Source organism: Rhyacophila brunnea, unplaced genomic scaffold (assembly GCF_057557595.1).
Source record: "Rhyacophila brunnea isolate RB1 unplaced genomic scaffold, BYU_Rbru_1.0 scaffold_16, whole genome shotgun sequence".
NCBI classification, from domain to species: domain Eukaryota; kingdom Metazoa; phylum Arthropoda; class Insecta; order Trichoptera; family Rhyacophilidae; genus Rhyacophila; species Rhyacophila brunnea.
This window is the reverse complement of record NW_028232816.1, coordinates 224524-245072: the sequence shown is the minus strand read 5'-3', so window position 1 is coordinate 245072 and position 20549 is coordinate 224524. Positions and strand designations below refer to the sequence as shown.

General features: G+C 33.7%; 1 protein-coding gene across 1 annotated transcript; it reads right to left on the bottom strand.

The window, feature by feature from the left end:
* Positions 1–1665: 1665 nt before the first annotated feature.
* Positions 1666–16881, bottom strand: LOC147074090 (uncharacterized). The gene is made up of 2 exons (XM_085943575.1): positions 16702–16881; positions 1666–1936 (listed from the first exon to the last, which is right to left on the bottom strand). The coding sequence occupies exons 1-2, from the start codon at positions 16840–16842 to the stop codon at positions 1712–1714; spliced, it is 366 nt and encodes a 121-aa protein (XP_085799701.1). The 5' UTR covers positions 16843–16881; the 3' UTR covers positions 1666–1711.
* Between the last annotated feature and the right edge of the window lie 3668 nt (positions 16882–20549).

Below are 20549 nucleotides of genomic sequence, written 5' to 3'. Positions count from 1 at the left end.
ATGTTTACATGAACAACTGTACTTGACACGTCTTCGTGCTAGAATTGATTTGAAGAAGGTTTAAGTAATATTTTTAACATTTAATTAAGTTAAGTGACTAAATATAATAAAAAAAATCATCACCAGTACGTCCTGAACCCACAGAAGAAGACAGGAGTATTGTGCTTGAATTTTTATATGTCGTGCGCTGAATCCATCATACAAATATACAAATTCTCCGTTAACTCACGTAAATTTCAGTTACTGAGAAAAAAAGAATGATCATTTTACGATACTTCATGCTATCTGACTGTACACATGAGTAATTACAAACATCAAATTTAAATGGCTTGTCTACAGAATGAGTCATTTATGTACCATCATGTTGCCTAAAGAAACACATGAGAAATTTTAATCACCACATTTGAATGGCTTTTTTCAAGAATGTGTCATTTTATGTTTACACATATAACCAGACTGTACACATGAGTAATTGCATACATCACATTTAAATGGCTTCACTCCAGAATGAGTCATTTTATGTACCTTCATGTTGCTTAAATTGACACACGAGTAATTACAAACATCACATTTAAATGGTTTTTTTCCAGAATGTGTCATTTTATGTTTGTTCATATCACTTGACTGTACACATGAGTAAGTGCAAAAATCACATTTAAATGGCTTTTCTACAAAATGTTTCATTTTATGATACTTCATGCTACCTGACAGGGCACAAGAGTAATTTCATATATCACATTTAAATGGCTTCTCTCCAGAATGGGTCATTTTATGTACTTTCAAATAACTTGCTTGGACACATGAGAAATTACATACATCACATGCAAATGTCTTCTCCCCAGAATGAGTCATTTTATGTCTCTGCATATCACCTGACTGTACACATGCGTAAGTGCAAACATCACATTTAAATGGCTTATCTCCAAAATGATTCATTTTATGTTTCTTCATGCTACCTGACAGTGCACATGAGTAATTGCATATATCACATTTAAACGGCTTCTCTCCAGAATGAGTGATTTTATGTTTTTTCATATCACCTGACTGTACACATGAGTATTTGCATATATCACATTTAAATGGCTTTTCACCAGAATGATTCACATTTTTATGAAACTTCATGTTACCTGACAGTGCACATGAGTAATTGCACACATCACATTTAAATGGCTTCTCCCCAGAATGAGTCATTTTATGTACTTTCAAATTACTTGCCTGGAAACATGAGAAAATACATACATCACATGCAATTTGCTTCTCCCCAGAATGAGTCAATTTATGTTTTTTCATATCACCTGACTTTACACATGAGTAATTGCACACATCACATTTAAATGGCTTTTCTCCAAAATGATGCATTTTATGATACTTCATGTTAACTGACAGTGCACATGAGTAATTGCACACATCACATTTAAATGGCTTTTCCCCAGAATGAGTCATTTTATGTACTTTCAAATTACTTGCCTGGACACATGAGAAATTACATACATCACATGCAAATGGCTTCTCCCCAGAATGAGTCATTTTATGTCTCTTCATATCACCTGACTGTACACATGAGTAAGTGCAAACATCACATTTAAATGGCTTTTCTCCAAAATGATTCATTTTATGTTTCTTCATGCTACCTGACAGTGCACATGAGTAAGTGCATATATCACATTTAAACGGCTTCTCTCCAGAATGAGTCATTTTATGTTTTTTCATATCACCTGACTATACATAAGTAATTGCACACATCACATTTAAATGGCCTCTCTCCAATATGACAGATCGCGTTTATATCACTAAACCTTTCGATGTATTCCTGGACATCTTTCTTAATATCCTGTTCATCAATCTGTATGTCTTCCCAAGTATCTTGGACATCAGTCATATCCGGCGGTGATGTGAGTCTCCCAATGCTGTCCGTTACTGAGCTTCCAGTGACAAACTAAAAAAACAACCATGAACAAAGAAGAATCAGTTAGTGAGGCGGGACATTTTTACAACGTTTTTATTAGGTCGTAGTGCTCGGACGTGGTGGTTTGGCGGGCGCGGGGCGGCGGCGGTGCGGGCAACTCAAACGTATGAACACGTCTCGACATGTCCGTAGACCAGTGGTTCCCAAAGTTGACTGGGCTCCGACCCATCTAACAAAAATTTACAATCTTGGGACCCACCTCTTAGCTGTCTTAGGGTATAAAGAGGGTATAAATATTGGTAATGCTCAGATTCCCTAGTGGCGAGTCATGGAACTACTTAATGCTGTCTTATTTGTTCTAATTGTTTTTTTTTTTTTATAAGTGTTACCAATATGAATGAAAGACTATTGAAATAAGAAACACAACTTAAATAAAAAAAAATATTACTTAAATACCTACACCTGCAAGGTTTTTTTTACAAAGTTATTTCAATGGGAATGATGTATTTGTTTTTTTATTTTTCTTCATTACAGTTTTAGCATCAACTTCAACTTTAGTTACTTTTTATCGCAGTGAGTTTGATATATCCAATTTATTTTGGTATTTAGTTTTAATGTTAACAGTAGCCGAAAACCCGACCTCATATAGATATGAGGTAGTAAAGAGGAGGAGGACTTTCATAGCTTCATCGAACAGACAAGAATAATTATCAGCAACTGAGAGCCAGAATTTCGTTAACTGTTTACGATTGAAACTATTTTTCAGTGACGTATCTTCTGATAAATCAATGAGTTCTTCACTTGCTTTTGTTGACATATTAGTTGGTAAGTCGTTTCGAAATGGATTACAAATCCAACGCAACGAATCAAACTTTTTCATCTCTCACCCAAAATAGTCGTCAAAGTAATTCTTCTATTTACTATTATTACTTCCTATTTTTTTTTAATTCATGTATACAATAGCGAGGGCCCACTAAATATTTGCTCGCGACCCACTGGTGGGTCGCGACCCATAGTTTGGAAACCATGCCGTAGACAATGCGCGGGGACGTAAAATAGGTATTCGTTTTATAATTTTGCACTTTTTACTATATCAAAAAAAATATTATATATAAAAATAATATGTTAAAATTTCAATAATTCTTAACACACATATAATATTGTATACTTATCTTATTTATATTTATAAAGGTACTTAAAAAAAATTGTCTATAATTATTCAATATTCTTTCTCATTTATATCTTTATCTAATTTCTCTGTATTTAAATTATAATGTGCTTAGTTATATTATAATTTAAATGGAAACTTTGCTGGTTGCAATATCTTTTTTCTAGTCTATTTTATACATATTTGTAATTTATGTAAATGTTTGTTTTCCTTAATAAAAAAATATAAACATAATAAAAATAAAATATATTAAGTAGGTACGTCATTTCCATCCTAGAGCCGGGATGCAAAGTTATGAAGCGTATACTCTACACCTACATTCACACCATATGAACCGAAAAGTCATTTTTAAACCTAGTTTCCTCATATATTATCTAATATATAATCAAATTATATTATCGACCAAGGGTACTTGATGAAATTTAAATTTAAATTAATAAATATAAATTTACCAAATAACCAGGAATTAACTGTATTAGATGACAGTGTGTATTCACAGCTGTTCTTCTGAACTTTTCTGTGTTTATGGTTTCCTATCCCTGATTTGACGCTGAACACGACCGGACGCAAGCAGGTTACTACGGACACTCCACCCGTGCCCGTCCCCGCACCTACTCCGCGTCGTACACGACCCATGACTACGGCAAAGCGCGTATTCTTATTTGTCCGGTGGTTGTCTATCCAGTTCAAATCTTGCAATCGATTTTAACTAACTTCCCGACTAGCTAGACATTTTAAACTTTTAGAATATATCAGAACACGGTGACAATGCATTTTTTAATACTTTTAGCCATCTTTAAGTAGAATTGAATACATTTTCAGATAATTCTATTTTGAATGAAAAGTTATTCTGACACCATAATTGGTTGCTAGCAACTAAATTATTAATATAAACGTGCGTTAGTTAGTTAGTTAATTCTGTTTTGTATGAAAAGTTATTTCGGAAGAAAAACTGTAATCCAATCCACTATTATTGGTTGCTAGCAACTAAATTATCGTATATAACGTGCGTTACTATTGAAATCAATATGACATGTCAAAGTGACATTTCAGTATTATTTCTATCAGGTACATTTTTTTATATCGTTTAAGCTAGTTAAGTTAAGTTAAGTTTATATGATTCAACAGAAAATTAAAAACGTTGTATATAAAAAGTTCTTTTTTTCTTGTAATTATTTGAATATAAATATAGATTTGAAACCCAACCCTACACTAGTAAAATTTGACAATAGAATGTCGGCAAAGCGAAATGGTAAAAGTCGCGAGTATACCCACCCACAGCGTGCCAAAGGTGTCTTATGCAGAAAAGAGCTACACTACCAAATGCAACTGTCCGCAAAGTCAGACTGCAGATTGAGTTTCTTGTGCAGCAATTACCGCCGTTGTCTCGTGATGTTAAATATCCCGTTTCATAATCTACCAGTAGCGATGCACCCTTGAGAGCGCTAGAGCGCTGAACACCCATTTACTCAATTTACCTATGCGAAAAGATTTTTTTTTATAATTAGTATTTCATTTATATTTGATTTATTAAAAGTGTTCTACCGTAGTCATTAATTCATATAAAAAAACAAATTATAATAAGTATGTATTTTTAACCGGCTATTTTAAATATAATATACAATGTCTATGTTTACGCGTCGCGCCGGCATCGCCCGTGTGGTTTCGCTTTTCCAAATGCCCCGCCATTCAGGTGCGCGTTCCCTCGATCGCTCAAGCAATCATGCCTTGTAATGAGAATGAGTGCGACAGCAATAATATTCGTCTGTAGCTGGCAGCGTGAGAAAGCAATACTTCTTCGAGCGCCGCTCACGGCTCGTCTCGGCACGTCCGTACCGGAACCATATAAGCTCATATTAACCAAAAAAAAGATTTTGTCTACGAACATTTTCTCACACGGTTATACGTTTGAGTTGTGCGAGCCGCTCAAGGCACGTAAGACGCCCAGTAAAACCTCCCGAAAGCGGATTCATATTAATTGTCTGTTATTTACAGCTTGGACATTTTTCTTATGTTGCCTCAGCATTATTAAACATTTTAATAGAAAAAAATCTTATTGACACATTTACAAAAACGGTTTTACTATTAAACTTAATTTGCATTATTCCGATGTCATCAGTGGAAAGTAAAAGATGTCTTTCCACACTCAAACGGATCAAGTGTTTTAGCAGAACACCATCACGCAACCAAGATTGAACGCATTATATATGATCAGTATCCAAAAAATAATGATACAAGACATTCCTGACTTCAACAAACGTATGATTGAAATTTTTTTGTCGATGAAAAACATAAGAATGGATTTATCCTAGAAATAACATAGGTACTTTAAAAAAAGTAAACTCCCAGTAAAGTATCTCACCGGTCGCCACTGCAATCTACCTTTGCGAGACTTTCTTATTTCAAGCGAGTTCTGGTCGTTTATTTGTATATTTTAAGGTCTCACGATTTTGATCATACGATCCATCACCGCGGATTATCCCATTTTGGAGATTATTACATTTGAAAGCACTTATAAATATTTTTTTCCGACCCATGTCCGATTATATGGATCCTGTAGAATATCATATCGGCCTCCACAGTGTTGAGGTTTGTATTAACAGATTTTGTTTTTACGAAGTATGGATGTCAGCCACTTGCTCAACCCATTAGCCCCATATTTAAAACCATACACAAATTAAAAAAATAATATGTATTGACCCAGTATTCGAACCTGGGACCCACGAAGCTATAGGCCGATGCATAATAACGGATCTAAAATAAAGAGTTCACCAAATATCCGCAAGAAGCTGATACATTTGTTTGTCTGCCCAAAAAGTCGATTGGTGTACATGCTGAAATCATTAATATAATATGATGTCATAATTGTGTCCTTACATTTCAAAATCAGCCAAGTCCACCTTTAGGTATTTTTGACTTTTTTGTGAATTGCTGAAGAACTACTGCTTTCTAACATTTCTACATTATCAAAAGTTATTAATTTTAAATATTCTATACTCGAAATAATATAAACTTTCACCCTTGTGACTGCGTATTTGAGAAAACAAAAAGCTGTTTTTCTCATATTCATCTATTATGGACTTGGCTGATTTTGAAATCTAGCAATACAATTACACAATTTTTCAGACATATGTACTTTGTTTTCCCTTTGACACACAAAATGGCTCTAAAATTGACAAAAAAATGATTTATATTTTCTATAAACCCCTACAAATACTTACATAAACATAGTGATGAAATATGTTCTTATAATTTATTAATTAATATAAAACAAAAGACAAACGAATCCGTTTCATTGGACCACCGGTTATTTGGCGCACCACTTCATCTGGGCTGAATCACAAGGAACGAAAACCAAACCAATGAACTTACAGTAAATTACATCGCTTAATTGGGACAGAGCATTAACAAAATCCAAAGAGTGTAATGAGGATGGATATAGTCAATTGCCTTTCTTTATCTCTAATTTGCAGTCTAGACTAGGGATCCAATCTCGGGATCCCGAACTATTTTCGATACCTATGAATCCCGGGATTGGTAAACAAAATCCCGAAACTTTCGGGATCAATTTTTTATGGAAAACAAAATAAAACGAAAATATAAGAGAAAAAATACATAACTATATTAGAAATACACTGAGTTTGAAAGAAGTTTCATTTATTACCCATGTGTAAGTTACCAAGTCATTTTATTTTATCACATAAATTAATAAAAATGAGAAAGATTGGAAAAAACAATGCTTCGCAATTTTAATCAAGTAAATCCACCATGATCTCATACGTTTTACGGCGCTTTCGTATTTGACTGACTAATTAGAGGTTCGTTTCTTTCAACATGAACGAAACAAATCAAATTAAACCATAGACAATATACATACAAATTGTAGTTGACCGGAAATGGTTTGAGATTTGACGTTTGGTTCAGTGTATCATTGAAAATCAAACCGTTCTCGGACCATCAGAAATGGTTTGACATGAAACGTCAAACCAATTCGGACGATCCATAGACTAATGGCAATCTGTCAAAGTGTTGATAAGCATTATTCGGCATTTATATATGGTGAGGTGTTCATATTAATATGTTAGATATTTACACCATAGGAGTTCACTTGAATTATATGTATTATAGATTAATAATCAATACCTATTATTCATAAGTAACCATACGCGAACAAGACGCCGCTTTTGGTGTTATTATCTCAAAATCCAGCACTATTTTCTATGCAAGTTCGATTTAATATCATTACTATAATTATTATGTCAGACAAAGAATTTATTTTCATTTTATTTATATTTTGTAACGGAGATTCTAAACTACAAACTGTGTTAAATCAACCCGGAATGATCTTTATATTACCTAACGAATTTAATATGTTCGATTGTCGTCTAAGTCACAATATCATACTGTCGACATGAACAAGTGGTCAATAATTATGAAAAGCTCTAATCAAAAGTAATTTTTAAAAACTTGTCATACCTATAAATCTTATAAATTAACTAAATGGCTACCTATTTATGAAGCATTCTTTATATTTTGTATATTTAAAATGAATGAATACGACAGTTTGTTAAATTTGTATTATTGTAGACCACGATAGGAGGTTAGAATTTCATAACAAGTTGACGTTTCAAATATGTTTCTGTTTTAGAGACTAATATATTATGAATTAATTTTAAGTACTGGCAACACTAATTAGTTGTCAGAAAAGCGTTTCCGTGGACATTCTACCAAACGGTTCTAAATCAAATAAATCCAACGGTGCCATTTGATTCGTTCAGTTCAGGTTCAATGATACGAACTACTATTAATGAAGCGGAAAGGCCATACACCATGATTTCCTTTACTATTTAAAATCTCGCTAACCAATTCATTAGGCAATCTCATATTATAATGCATGTAAACACTAAACACAATATTGATTTTTTGAAATTTTATAAATGAAAATCGTTTAGATTTCTAAATATTTTAACATAAATTAAATATTCCCCATAATATGTACGATGCAGGCATTGGCGGCCTTAGGCCCGAAAAACTGGTAGGTCAATTTTGAATATATTATTTTAATTTGCCTTTTCGTTGTATACTTAAAAGACGTATTGCAAATTTACTTTTTATACATTATATAATAAGTGCTAGAAATTGTTATAGATAGGTACCTACTTACCCTTCAAAAAATGTCCATTTTTCATAACACCAACCCATTGTAACCGAAATTGCACACAACGCGTTATATTTTTTTGTAAATTAAGTGCACTTTTCTTTCTTTACTTTTTGAAAAATCATCAATCACACGATTATAAAAATTGTCTATACATATTTTTTTTCAATACTGAGCATTGCAAGAGCGGTCAGTCTATCTTGGCCCATCGTATTGCGTAGAAAGGTTTTTATTCTTTTGAGAGTGGAAAAACATCTTTCACTTTCAACTGTTGTTGACGCAAATAAATTGGAGAACTTTGATCGACTCGGAAAATGTTTCGTTGAAATTATTGCTGAGTAAAAAATGTAGAAGAGAAACTGCACTATTAGCGCCATGCAAATCATCTCGTTGATAAAACACCAATAATTCATTTTTTAACTTGGTTATGTTTATTTCTTCTAACTGTTTTACCAAATTTACTTGACTTGTGGGAAAATTATTTTTAAAATCAGTGTAATTTTCTTTATTGAACAAATCGGATATAATGAGATGATCGTTGAATGTGAATCGTGCTTCTATTTCCACTATAATTGTATCACAGACTTCAATTGCTACTGCGTTGCTATTGTCATCTATCCGTCGCTTTTTATGATCACCCGTTGCACAGCTGTAATTCGGATTATTGCTAGCTTCATTTCTGATTTCGGAAATATATTTTTTAAAATTATCGATGTATGTTTTTATCTTAATAGCGTCTAAGTTTATTTTTTGCATTTGTTTAAATAAAATTTGACAATGAGGCATTATTTTGTGAAAAAAAGTCAACCAATAAATAAAAGTGTTTTTTTCCAAATTATTTATTAAGTTTTGGGCTTGACTTAGGGTATTGGTGTCATTTTCTCTGTCCAGTATTGAATTTAAACACTGTAAAATATCTTCTCGGTACAAAAAAACTGTCTCCACACATTTAGCATTGAAGCACCATCTAGTTGGAGCTGCTTTCGGTAGACGCACTTTGACGAATTCATCTAATATTTTCGTTCTTTTTGGCGAAAAAAGACGGAAAATGATTGGACTGTGGCAAAAAAAACTTTCAGACCAGTGGTTATGGTGGATGCTTTTTGCAGAACTAAATTAAATTGATGAGCATAACAGTGGATGTACTGTGCTAGTGGAAAAGTTTCGCGGACTCTCGTCTGAACTCCTCCAGTTTTTCCACTCATTATGGCAGCTCCGTCGTAGCTTTGCGCTATTAGCTGTCGGGGAAGAACGTCCAAGATTCTCAGCTCTTTTAAAATATCTTCTGTTAATCCTATTGCCGTGCACACCTCTGGATTTACAAACTTCCAAAATCTTTCACATACTATATTGTCTTTTAAATATCTCACAACGAAAACCATTTGCGTTTTTGTGGAGCTGTCTGTCGTTTCGTCAACTTGAATAGCTACGTAATTAGATTTTTTTATGTCACATCTAATTTCTTCTTGAGTGACTTTTAACATTGAATCTAGCAATTCGTTTTGGATAGTCTTCGAAATTCCTTTGAATGAAGTTGACCTTTCTAAATGCTCCTTCATAACAATATCTATTTCCTGCATGAAATTTATTAATCCACGAAATATACCAGGATTATCAGACTCTTAAGACTCATCATGGCCTCGTAAGGCCAGCTCAAACGATCCGCAAAATTGAATACACTTTAATATTTTTGTTAAAATTAAACGATTTTTATCGACAGTTTCATTGTGATCAGCAATCGATCTGCGGTACGCACTATCTAACTGAATTCGGATATCTGTTGTTCCTAATAAAACAAAACTCATAGAATTATTTATGTGTGCTGTTGACTTGCTATGCTTTTTTATTTTTTCTTTGAGATGTTTTAGATCACCAACACCAAATTCTGTCCATTGCTTTTCATTTTTGCAATCAAAAATTAAACAATGAAAACAAAAAAATAAATTTCTTCGATCGCAACCACATATCCATTCGCAAAAATGATAGCTTTTCTAGTTGAAATATCTGTTAACATCTTTGCTTTTCTCTTTCGTTGTTTGAACTATTTTCATATCCGGCATGTACCTTCCTAATATCTTCGCTTGTAGACGTTTATCATAGTTAAATGTCTCATTCTTTATTTCGTTTAAAATATAATCCACTGAATTAGACATTTTGTGTCAGTTCAAACAAATAAACCGTCGTAAATTCCACAAAACTTCACAAAAATGTAATAAATCACTAAAAACCAAACTTTGTGTGTATATTCGTATAATAACTGCACCAAAAACTATTTACATACGTTTAAAACAACGAAAGGCATTCGTCGAAACTTGTCAACTGTCAGAAAAAAATACATCATACAATAATCTCCGGCGTGGCAGTAGCAAGGGACCCTAGTCGACTTTATCATTCTGTTTCACATAATTAGCTGAAAATATTTTTTGTATCACACTCGGACAATGGCCGAGAGGCATATAATCCACGCATCCTTGGAACTTAAAGCGTCGAATATTGTTTTATATCTTTCTTTGTCTAATGTATGAAAAATGAGAGAGAAAATTTTATAAAAATTCTCAGTTTGGGTCAAAAATTGAATCGCCGAACGTTGGCGGCGAATTATTACCCATCGAGAATACAAAACAAAAACACAGCGTACGCCTTATAATTTCAAATCCACCGATTATTATTAATATTATTATATGACATTGTACATATTATTAATATTATTATGTCGATTGTAAGGTATTTATTTTGGGAGGACAATGACCGAATGACCTAATGGGAGAGCCGCGTATGGATGCAGGTAACATCCGTATTAACAAGTGAATTTGAGAAATAGAATAAATAAATCAAGAAACATTCAGTTAGACGTTTTAGCCATTTACACCTAAGCTGTCTACTTTTTGTTGAAAGTAAACCATTGCGCACTACCAGAAAATACTATTCTGGAAGTTACTTCGGGCATATTATTCAGAATAATGTTTTAATTACATAAATCTTAAAACACAATATGTTATTTTGTATTTTTATCGAAATTGTATTTTATTTGTTATCTTTTCATAACTAAATAAAACTGTTTTACTTTCACATTATTATTTATATAACAATATTATTTACTCCATTAAGCCTCCCCCAAACCAAAGCGAATATTCGCAGCGAATTATTCGCCAATCAAGCTCGTATTGGCTTACGGGACAGAGCACGCTTGCGCGACCGCCTTGCGTCTTGAGTGCGAATTTGCAGCGAATATTCGCTGCGATTTTCGGGAACTCTGTCGACAGCGAATTTATTCGCGGCGGACAATTTCGCCAAGGGAATTAGTAAAATCAAAATGGCGAAGACATTGAGCAGCTGATCGAGTTGGTCCGGAAATATCCAGTCCTTTATGATTTCTCTGACAGTGACTACAAAACATAAGAAAGAAAGATAAGATATGGGATGAAATAATTGGCAGGGAAATTGTTGAAAATGGTATGAAGGTCGTCATAATAATATTATGTAGGTATCTTTGTCTAACCAAAGTATGTAAAGTTTTTTGACCGGATGAATACGCTATTATAAATAAATAACTTTAATCTAAGGTCCCGATATTTAAAAAATACATATTATTAATTTGCGTCATGCACAGCCTTTAATAACAGAAACTTTATAACTTTGATTGTTAGTGCACTGACAGTTCTAACTTATTGCGATCGTTTGACGTTTTGGTTTCGACTTTCGAGCAGTCATATCAATAATGTTATAATTAGGTATCAGTTACAATACTTCAATCATATTCGGTATCGGTCACGTAAATACCCATTTTATATTCGTCGATAATATCTTGATAATATTTTTTTAGGTTAGATAGGTAGTCTTTAAGATTATTTTTTTGCTTCTAACATTATGCAGCATAGCACTTCTATTGTAGCTAAAGATATAATATACATATAGGTAGATAAGTAGGTACTCCATGTCGTCATTGTGGTATTTTGAAGGTTTTAGACCAAAAACCTTACATACTACTTACTATCGGGTTATTTACAGTAGGACATACCTAGGTTGTGTTTGTTTTTTGATCTCAAGAGACCTCAATCACAAAAACGATATTATGTACCTATATACCTACTAGGTATATATTTCCTTCATTATGTATAGGTATATTGAGCTAATAAACTGGTTTTGCCCAGTGCCGACCGCGAACCAAGATAATATCTACATGTTCCATGTACCTACCTAACATAACCAATGTTTTCTGTTTCACATTAATTTGTATACCTACAAACATTTTAAACTTAATTGAGATGTTCTTAAACTTCTGTTCATGTAATATTATGTAGGTAGGTATATCTTGGTCTGCATTAGGCAATAAGATTAATAATTTTATGTGCATGTAAATATAAAGGTCAGGTACCTCCTCTAAGTACATAGTATTATATTATCATCATGGATACCTACCTGAATGATGTTGGAGATATACTAATGCTTTGTGATGAATTTAATTTTAGCAAAGATCTTCAACTACAAAGCACCAGAAGAAATTAAAAATGAAACCCCCGGCATTAACAGGAATAAAATAATATTTCATCATAAACATCAGTCGGGGTCATTCCACTGCTAGATGAAAGCCTCTTCTAGCTCCTTCCACTATTTTCGGTCTCTAGTTCTTCGCTGCTACATACTTTTATTGTACTTCACGTGAACAAAGAGATCAACTAAGTGAAGTGTCAGTCAACAAAAGTGGCATTTGTGCACAATGTTAATGAATTTTCTAAAACATTAAGTGTGATAATATAATATACAAGGATGAATAAGGCGTGGGCGAGGGCCAAGGTCCATTTTATGATTCCTCTATTGATGTACCTATTTTTATTAAGAAAAATGTTTGCCGTAGAATGGGGTGAATACTGAATAGACCCTTTTTAAAATTTCTATTTTTCTGCTACACATTTTTCGGACAAACATGAATGACTTAAAACCTGTTTCTATGGACATAATCATACTCTAAAATATTTTTCAACTACCATTTATTATCAAACAGCAAATTTTGTGTGATGTCTCTTTCTATCCAGCGTTGGGGTGATTATAGACATGGCGGGTGGATAGAATCGAATAATGGTAATTTCCTAATGTTAAAAATGTAATTAAGTACCTACTGTACATTACAAATTTATGTAGGTACATTTAAGTATGTAAATCAAAATCAAAAATATAAATTTAAATGTTATACAACACAGTATCATGTAAGTATTTAAAAAAACATATACTTACATAAACATCTATTTATCCAAGAATTATTTGATACTTGAATCTGTATTTTATATACCATATTCGATGGATGTATGTGGTGTATTTTGTAAAATATTTGGTACGTATTTATTATTTAACTAAGCGTATTTAATTTGCTACGTGACCTGTAGCTCTTTTATAATCACAAATTATTGTTGAATGTTCCGAAAATGAGTTTATGTGCCGAAACAGCTGTCAAGGTAAATGACTCAGTTAAAGTAGAATTAACAAAAATAACTATATTTCAACACCATTATAATCCATCTACCATATAAACACCATTTCAAGTAATAAAGAAATAAAAAGTCACCTAATTAAATAATATTATACTAGAAAAAATATACTATCTATACACCCACTTAATTTTCATTTAAAGTTGTAAAACGCCTGGTTACTAAATAGAGGAAGGACAGAGTCTTCTGGCACGACCGAATCACATTGGAACGGTGTTATTGTCATTTGACAGTAACAATACTGACACCTAAATGAGTCGCCTGCACTGCCAGAATCATCTGAACCCTGTCTACCTATCTATATACAATTTATTGTTATTTTTTTTCATATTTGTCCATTTTATTACAATATCGTGTTACTTTTAAAGCTCATTGTAATTCTAATAATTATATAAATATTTTTCTTGTATTCTGTGCAAAAATGATTATTAAAACTTTCTTAACCTAAACCAAGTATTTTTTATTGAATGATCCTGCAAAAATATTCAAGTACAGTTAAGTGACATATTTTGTTTCGGTGTATAAGCCATAAATAAATATACATAAATTATATTTAATATATACATGTATACTGTATGTATAGCCACGGTTGGTCTTGCACTTGTTGCTGTAGCTATGCGATCTGGTGTGGTCCATTATCCAAAAACACTCAATCACATCCCTGGTCAAACAGCGGGCAGCCGTGTAGTGAGTCTGGCTGGCCTATGGTGGCACTAGAATGATTTCAATATACACAGTCTGTTAATTTGAATATGTTTTCGACTGAAAGTTGTAAAAATATTAGAAATCAGGATTTAAATAATTAAAAAACTGTTTCATTAAATATCATATTCATACCTATGCAAAATTTTGATTCCTTTGAAGTACCTATACAAAATACGGATGAATATAAACCAAACAAAAATATTTGTTACTGGTACTGCCATAGTAAAGTAAAGTTTAACATACTTCCCTAATAAAACAAAATTCCCAATTCTTGTCGTTCTGTAGATGTTTCATTTCAGTTTTTACCAACGATCCACTAAATATGAATTGGTCATAAACACTCAAAGGAAATCTGGCACTCACTGCCAGAATGTCCATGTCAGATACCTGCATAAAAATAAATGTCATGTTATGATATTATACGTAATGAATATGAATGTATCAGAAACAACATAGATTTTATTACGAATTTCACATTTACAGAAAATTTTCTGCACTCATTTTTGAAAGTCTCCAAGTATGACGGGTATATTCGCACATGGGTGCAGTTAATGCACCCAATGATTTTCGGGAAACCTGCTCTTTCTTGAAGTCTGAAATTGAAAAATATTTTTACCGACACAAAATAATATTCCCGTTAAATTCTTATTGAGTAGGTAATTTACTTGTTGTGTCTATGCGCAGTTACATGACATGTACATTGTAATATTGTATAAATTGATCAGAGGGTATCAACACAACACTAAAGACTTTCAGCGCTGTATGGCGACTGTATGTAAGTATTACTAAGCACTGCTATTATAGCATCGGACACGTTTCCTATGCATCTGCTTACTGATGCCTGGCTCATTGCGCAGAAGACTTGGCCTACCCGTTTTTGGTACGCTCCCTCTGCGTAGAAACGCAAAATAGTCAAAACCTACAATTCAAATAACGGAGACATGTTATTTCAATAGCATATTACCTTCAAATCCTGTTAACCCTTCATGGTAAATGCTTATTTATAATATGTGCAGTTATGAAACTGAGTAAATCTATCTTACCTATGAGCCATGGCAATCTTGCCCTGTCATAAAGTAAGGTTATATTAAATGTCGATGTAATTTGTCGCACGCCATCTCATTATATCTTCAGCGTGTAATAAGTATTCAGAAGACGTGTACATTTTGTCAACACACAACTGTCACTTTGACATTCGTATATGTATTTAGTCTATGGCTGCATCCAATGCTGCCACCTTGTTTCAGATAATTAAAATACACTTTACGCAAAGTGGGTAAAAGTTGTAGCAATTCTGAAAACGCTATAGTGTACGTGTATTTTTTATATTTAATTCATAAAAATTATAGAATATTTGGCGTAAAATATTAATAATATTTACAATTTTAAATCTGGCGCGTAAATAAAATTATTTAGTCTATGGCTGCGTCGCTGACGCTTTGGTGTGGGGCCAAACGCGAAATTCGCATCAAATCCAAGCGGTAGCGACAGCGATAGCGAGGGCGTTGCGAATTCGCTGCGAATATTCGCTTTGGTTTGGGGGAGGCTTAAACCTATGTATTTCCAAGATTAAACGTACAAAATATTAACAATAAATTTCTTAAATAGTATAAATTATACAATTAAATTTATTAAACTAAAATAATTAAACTTAAATAGTATAAATTATTTTTGACAGATTTTATCAATGTTATTGGTATATAAAAACTTTGAATTATTAACTATGGTAAAAAATGCAAATCCCGGGATTGTCAAATTGGAATCCCGAAATCCCGGGATCAAAATTTTGGCTCGGGATTGGATTCCCTAGTCTAGACACATGACAATATCTGCATTTATGTGTAAGAACATTTAAAATATTTTCTCGTAGGAAGTAAAAATCGCATATACAATCTTCAATTGTGTATGAACAAATGTCTTACTTGACCTGAACTACGAAATTAATTGTAAATCGATATTGTGGGTAGGAACCTACTTGGTATTAAGTTTATGAATTCCATTACACCTACTTCGTTTATTAATGGCTCGATTAAAAGAACTAATCGGTCGCAATATATGTGAAGAATGAATTAATGTATACCAATATAGCCCTAGATTGCACCAATCGTCCCAACAAAACACGGTTATAATAATAAAATGTTTACATTATTTAATATGTATTATATGGGTTATTAACTGCACAATCTGTGCATTGCTATTAAATAGGGTAGGACGACAAGACGGATTGTTTTGTATCGGTCATTTCGGCAAAATAAACGGAAATACGATTTGAAATTCTAACCTCAAAAGTGCAACTGTCATCTTGCTCATCCTCTTGCTTTATTGCTTGGTTTTCCAGAGAGTTTGAATGTAATGTTTGTACGTCAAGCTGTTCTCCTGCATCATATGCCTTCAATTCGTCCGGTTCAAATTTCACGTCCATTTTTTCTTAATTTTGTAAACTTAATGATATGAAGGAGCCACCGCGTGCTTTTTTACCATAGACAAAATTGCTGTCGACGGTATTGCCATTTTAAATATTTATTATTCCTCAAATTGTAGATACGCTGACAATGTTGTGTACTTATATAATAAAAAAATTATAATCTGTTCAATAATCATTGACAATTTTAAGAGAAATATTATTATAATATTATCTACTGATAAATCCAGGGTTCCGGTCTAGCTCAGACAAAGTTCAATTCGAACCCTGGTATCACAATTTTTTGTTAGTAACTGGTAAACTGTCGCTTTTTATTCTTAGTATGGTTTTTTTTAGGATTTGGGCTGGGTAAAATAACGCACCGGAATTAGTTTTATAACGGCAGGGTTTACGTCGATGTCATATAATTATTACATAGTTTTATAATTTGTTTTACGGACACAATATGTTTTTTTTAAAGAATTATTATAGGTTATTCATAACCCACAATTTATAAGTGCAATTGATTCCAAAATATTTATATCCCCGAGCTGGTTACTTATAATATACAATAGCCGCGAAATGCTATCGACACGCGATTTTTTTTTAATAGTTTATGTTACCGAGGACGAAAATGCGTGTCCCGTGTATTACTGTTTTCGTCATACTCCCGCCATCTTGAAAAATCATTCCCAACGGTTTTTTTTCTTGGGCGACGTTGCATATCTCCAACGGTCAAAGACAATGTTGCCGGCCGACTTTTAACATTATTTTCTAACAACTCTTTTTCTTCTCCTTGCACTATCTAACATTCCTCTATCTCAATTACAATACAAGCTATTTTTCCCATTCATTCTTTATACATGGTATTGCAATTTATTGGCGTTTTGTCTACACATTCTACTGACATGTTTCATACATTATTGTTAGCGACAGTTGGTCACTTTTTATACTGTTTAAGGGGTGAAGCCCAATTTCATTTGTCGTCTCACATACTTTCTTATTTATTCACACCTGGTCTTCCACGAACCGTGTCCTCAGCCTCAAAGACACGGGCCGTGGGACTTATTTCTGGAAAGAAACGTCCTTCTGGGTGGTCAAGGGTGCGGCTCGGTGCAGTTTATTTGACTACGAGGCAAAGGGCGTGTTCAGGCCACTCTACACCCATAGAAGGTACTCCAGGTATAAGACCCGAAGTCCGAGGTGGTGACACTACCTACCTAATATTTAGTTTAAAACACCGTCAGTTAAATGCTGAATGAGTTTAAACGCGTTTTTTCAGTTCTTTTCAAGCCTAGGAAGAATTATTGTGTTATCTGTACATAGATAGAATAAAATAATAGCTGTTATGCAATTATAAATTTTTGTTTCTCGTAATTTTTTTATGAAATTGAATAGTGAATATTCATAATACAATAAGTGCTAACTCTTTGATGCAAACCTACCCTAAGTTTGATAATATTGATCACTTTAGCTGTAGATAATTTATTATAGAATAGACCCACTGAAGTAGGTATGTTTGTCTCTGCACACGTATTATGAACACAATATTTCATCATTTTAATACCTATTTAGATCCAGTTCAATTCTCTATTTCACTTGACAATTTGTTTGGTTACCTACCTACCATGCTAAGTAAATCTTATAGGTATGTACCTACTCTACTGACTACTTACTACCTACGTATCGTTGTGAGTTTTTGAGACCACAGATCAAACCAAGACCTAACACCACAAACTGAAACAAAAAAAGTGGCTTCAATTAGATTCTGGTCTATGCCTATATAAATCCTAAGGAACAAAGAAAATGATAGAAACTGGCTTACCTACCCTACTTGGTGCGGTATAAAGGCTACAGAATGTTGTGTGGAAAAATGTGGAGTAAATAAACTTAAACACGTAGGTATTAAGAAAACGTTATTTCCAATAGTAACGCCTATAATAATATGGTAATAAAATTATGCTTTCATGTTAGCTACGTACCTAAATGTAACGTGCATCCAATATTGCGGCTGTCAGAACGCTTTGTTAAACTTGGGCTATACGGCCTGACCGCCATACCGCCATACCCTGCTTCAAAACATTAGTCCACTGTGATGACTTTAACATTTTTTTTATAATTTAATGCTATTTATTATTCTGTTCTGAAGTAAATTCGTTAAAATTAATTTACCTCATATTAGTAGGTACCTGCAGTACTTAGTAACATGTCACGTTCTATCGTCCAGGAAGTTGTTATAACATAACCCATGTAGGGTGAGGGGGGCGCCTTCAGCCACTTTTCACAAGACTATTTTTCACAGCCTGGGAATATAATATTTCCACATAAAAATAAGTTTCTCTGGTAGTTTATAAATACATTTACCTAACTAAGAAAATAGTTTAAATTTTTTAAACTCGGAATCTAAAATAAATCTAAAATATTTGCTCTGGAAAAATAAGAGAAACTTGCTGAAAGTGCCCCATAGCTGGGGCACTTTCAGCCATTTCATGTTTCAGAGGGGGGTGTAAGGTTAATTGAAAAAATAGATAAAATGAATGTCAATCTTTATTTTAAATGATTTGTGGAATATATAAAAATATAAAACAGGACATAATAATTATTATTCGAATTTGACTTTGAAGTCCTTGAGATAGGGTTTGCTCTTTCTTCTTCGCGTGAGGATATATTCTACTAATTTATTTTCCCTTTTCTTGTCGTTGGTCGTTCCTGTTTTTATTTACTGGTCATACCCGCGCGTAAATTTTTTATGTATGTAATTTGGGATTCTTTTGTCTTCATTATGGATTTGCCTTTTGACAGTTTCAGATGAAGCCTATGATTTGACGTTTCTAATTATCAAAAAAATTATCTTGGACGAACGTTAAGTGATAGTTAAGTGAACGTTAAGTGATCAGTGATTATGGCGCAACATCTGAATTACCGTGAGGAGGATATTCTAAAAGCAATGGACAACAGACGGCGAAGCAGAACTGCTACAGGAGGAAAAGTTCAACGTAGGTACGAGCGTCGATTAAGATGCTAATGTTTGAGGTATCCTCGTTACGTACCTTATTTCAGCAAGGGGACCAGCAAGGAGTGCCACAACGCCCAAAAAACAATTCTTGCCCCTATGGTCGTAGAGTTAGATCTAAATGACAAGTTGCGTCGGTGCGACCACTCGTCATCAGCTAACCATCTGACGAAGAGGACCATCGCGGCCCTCCAGAATGCGATGTTTTCCCATCGGGACAGCTTCTGAAAGCGTATGCAAGGGTTAGTGGATTTGGCAACCAATCCTCAAAAAATCATAACAGCGATGAGCCTGTACCAAAAAATCGAAGGGGGTTTTGGGGACAACACATAATAAAATTTGCGAGAACATGACTCAGATCCTTACCGGAAGGATACCTTCACTCGGGAGGCACTATCAAGGATTCCTCCGAGCTTAAAGCCCGGAAGGCCCTCGAACTCAAATTATGGCCGGGGTACTCCCAAGGGGCGACGTCCTGTGGGAAGGGAGTTCTCCATCGGAGGTACGGACTCCACCAGGGATCCGTACTCTAAGCGAAGGTGACCGCATCTGGACGACCAATAACATTGGGGACCGCCTAAGAGACTTTCGTGGAGTCTGGATGGCGTAGTGTACCCCCCCCCCCCCAACATTGGTAAAAAATAATAGCCGTAGCCCGCATACCTTTTGTGCGGATACCACTATTGGTAAGTCCTTCTTTACTTTTACAGAAAGA

What these genes read in the sequence shown, in the direction of transcription:
- LOC147074090 (XM_085943575.1), bottom strand. Translation starts at nt 16,842, where the DNA reads ATGGACGTGAAATTTGAACCGGACGAATTGAAGGCATATGATGCAGGA. An exon ending in ATGACAGTTGCACTTTTGAG is followed by an intron (nt 1,937 to 16,701) that starts GTTAGAATTTCA and finishes TTGTTTTTTTAG; the next exon opens with TTTGTCACTGGAAGCTCAGT.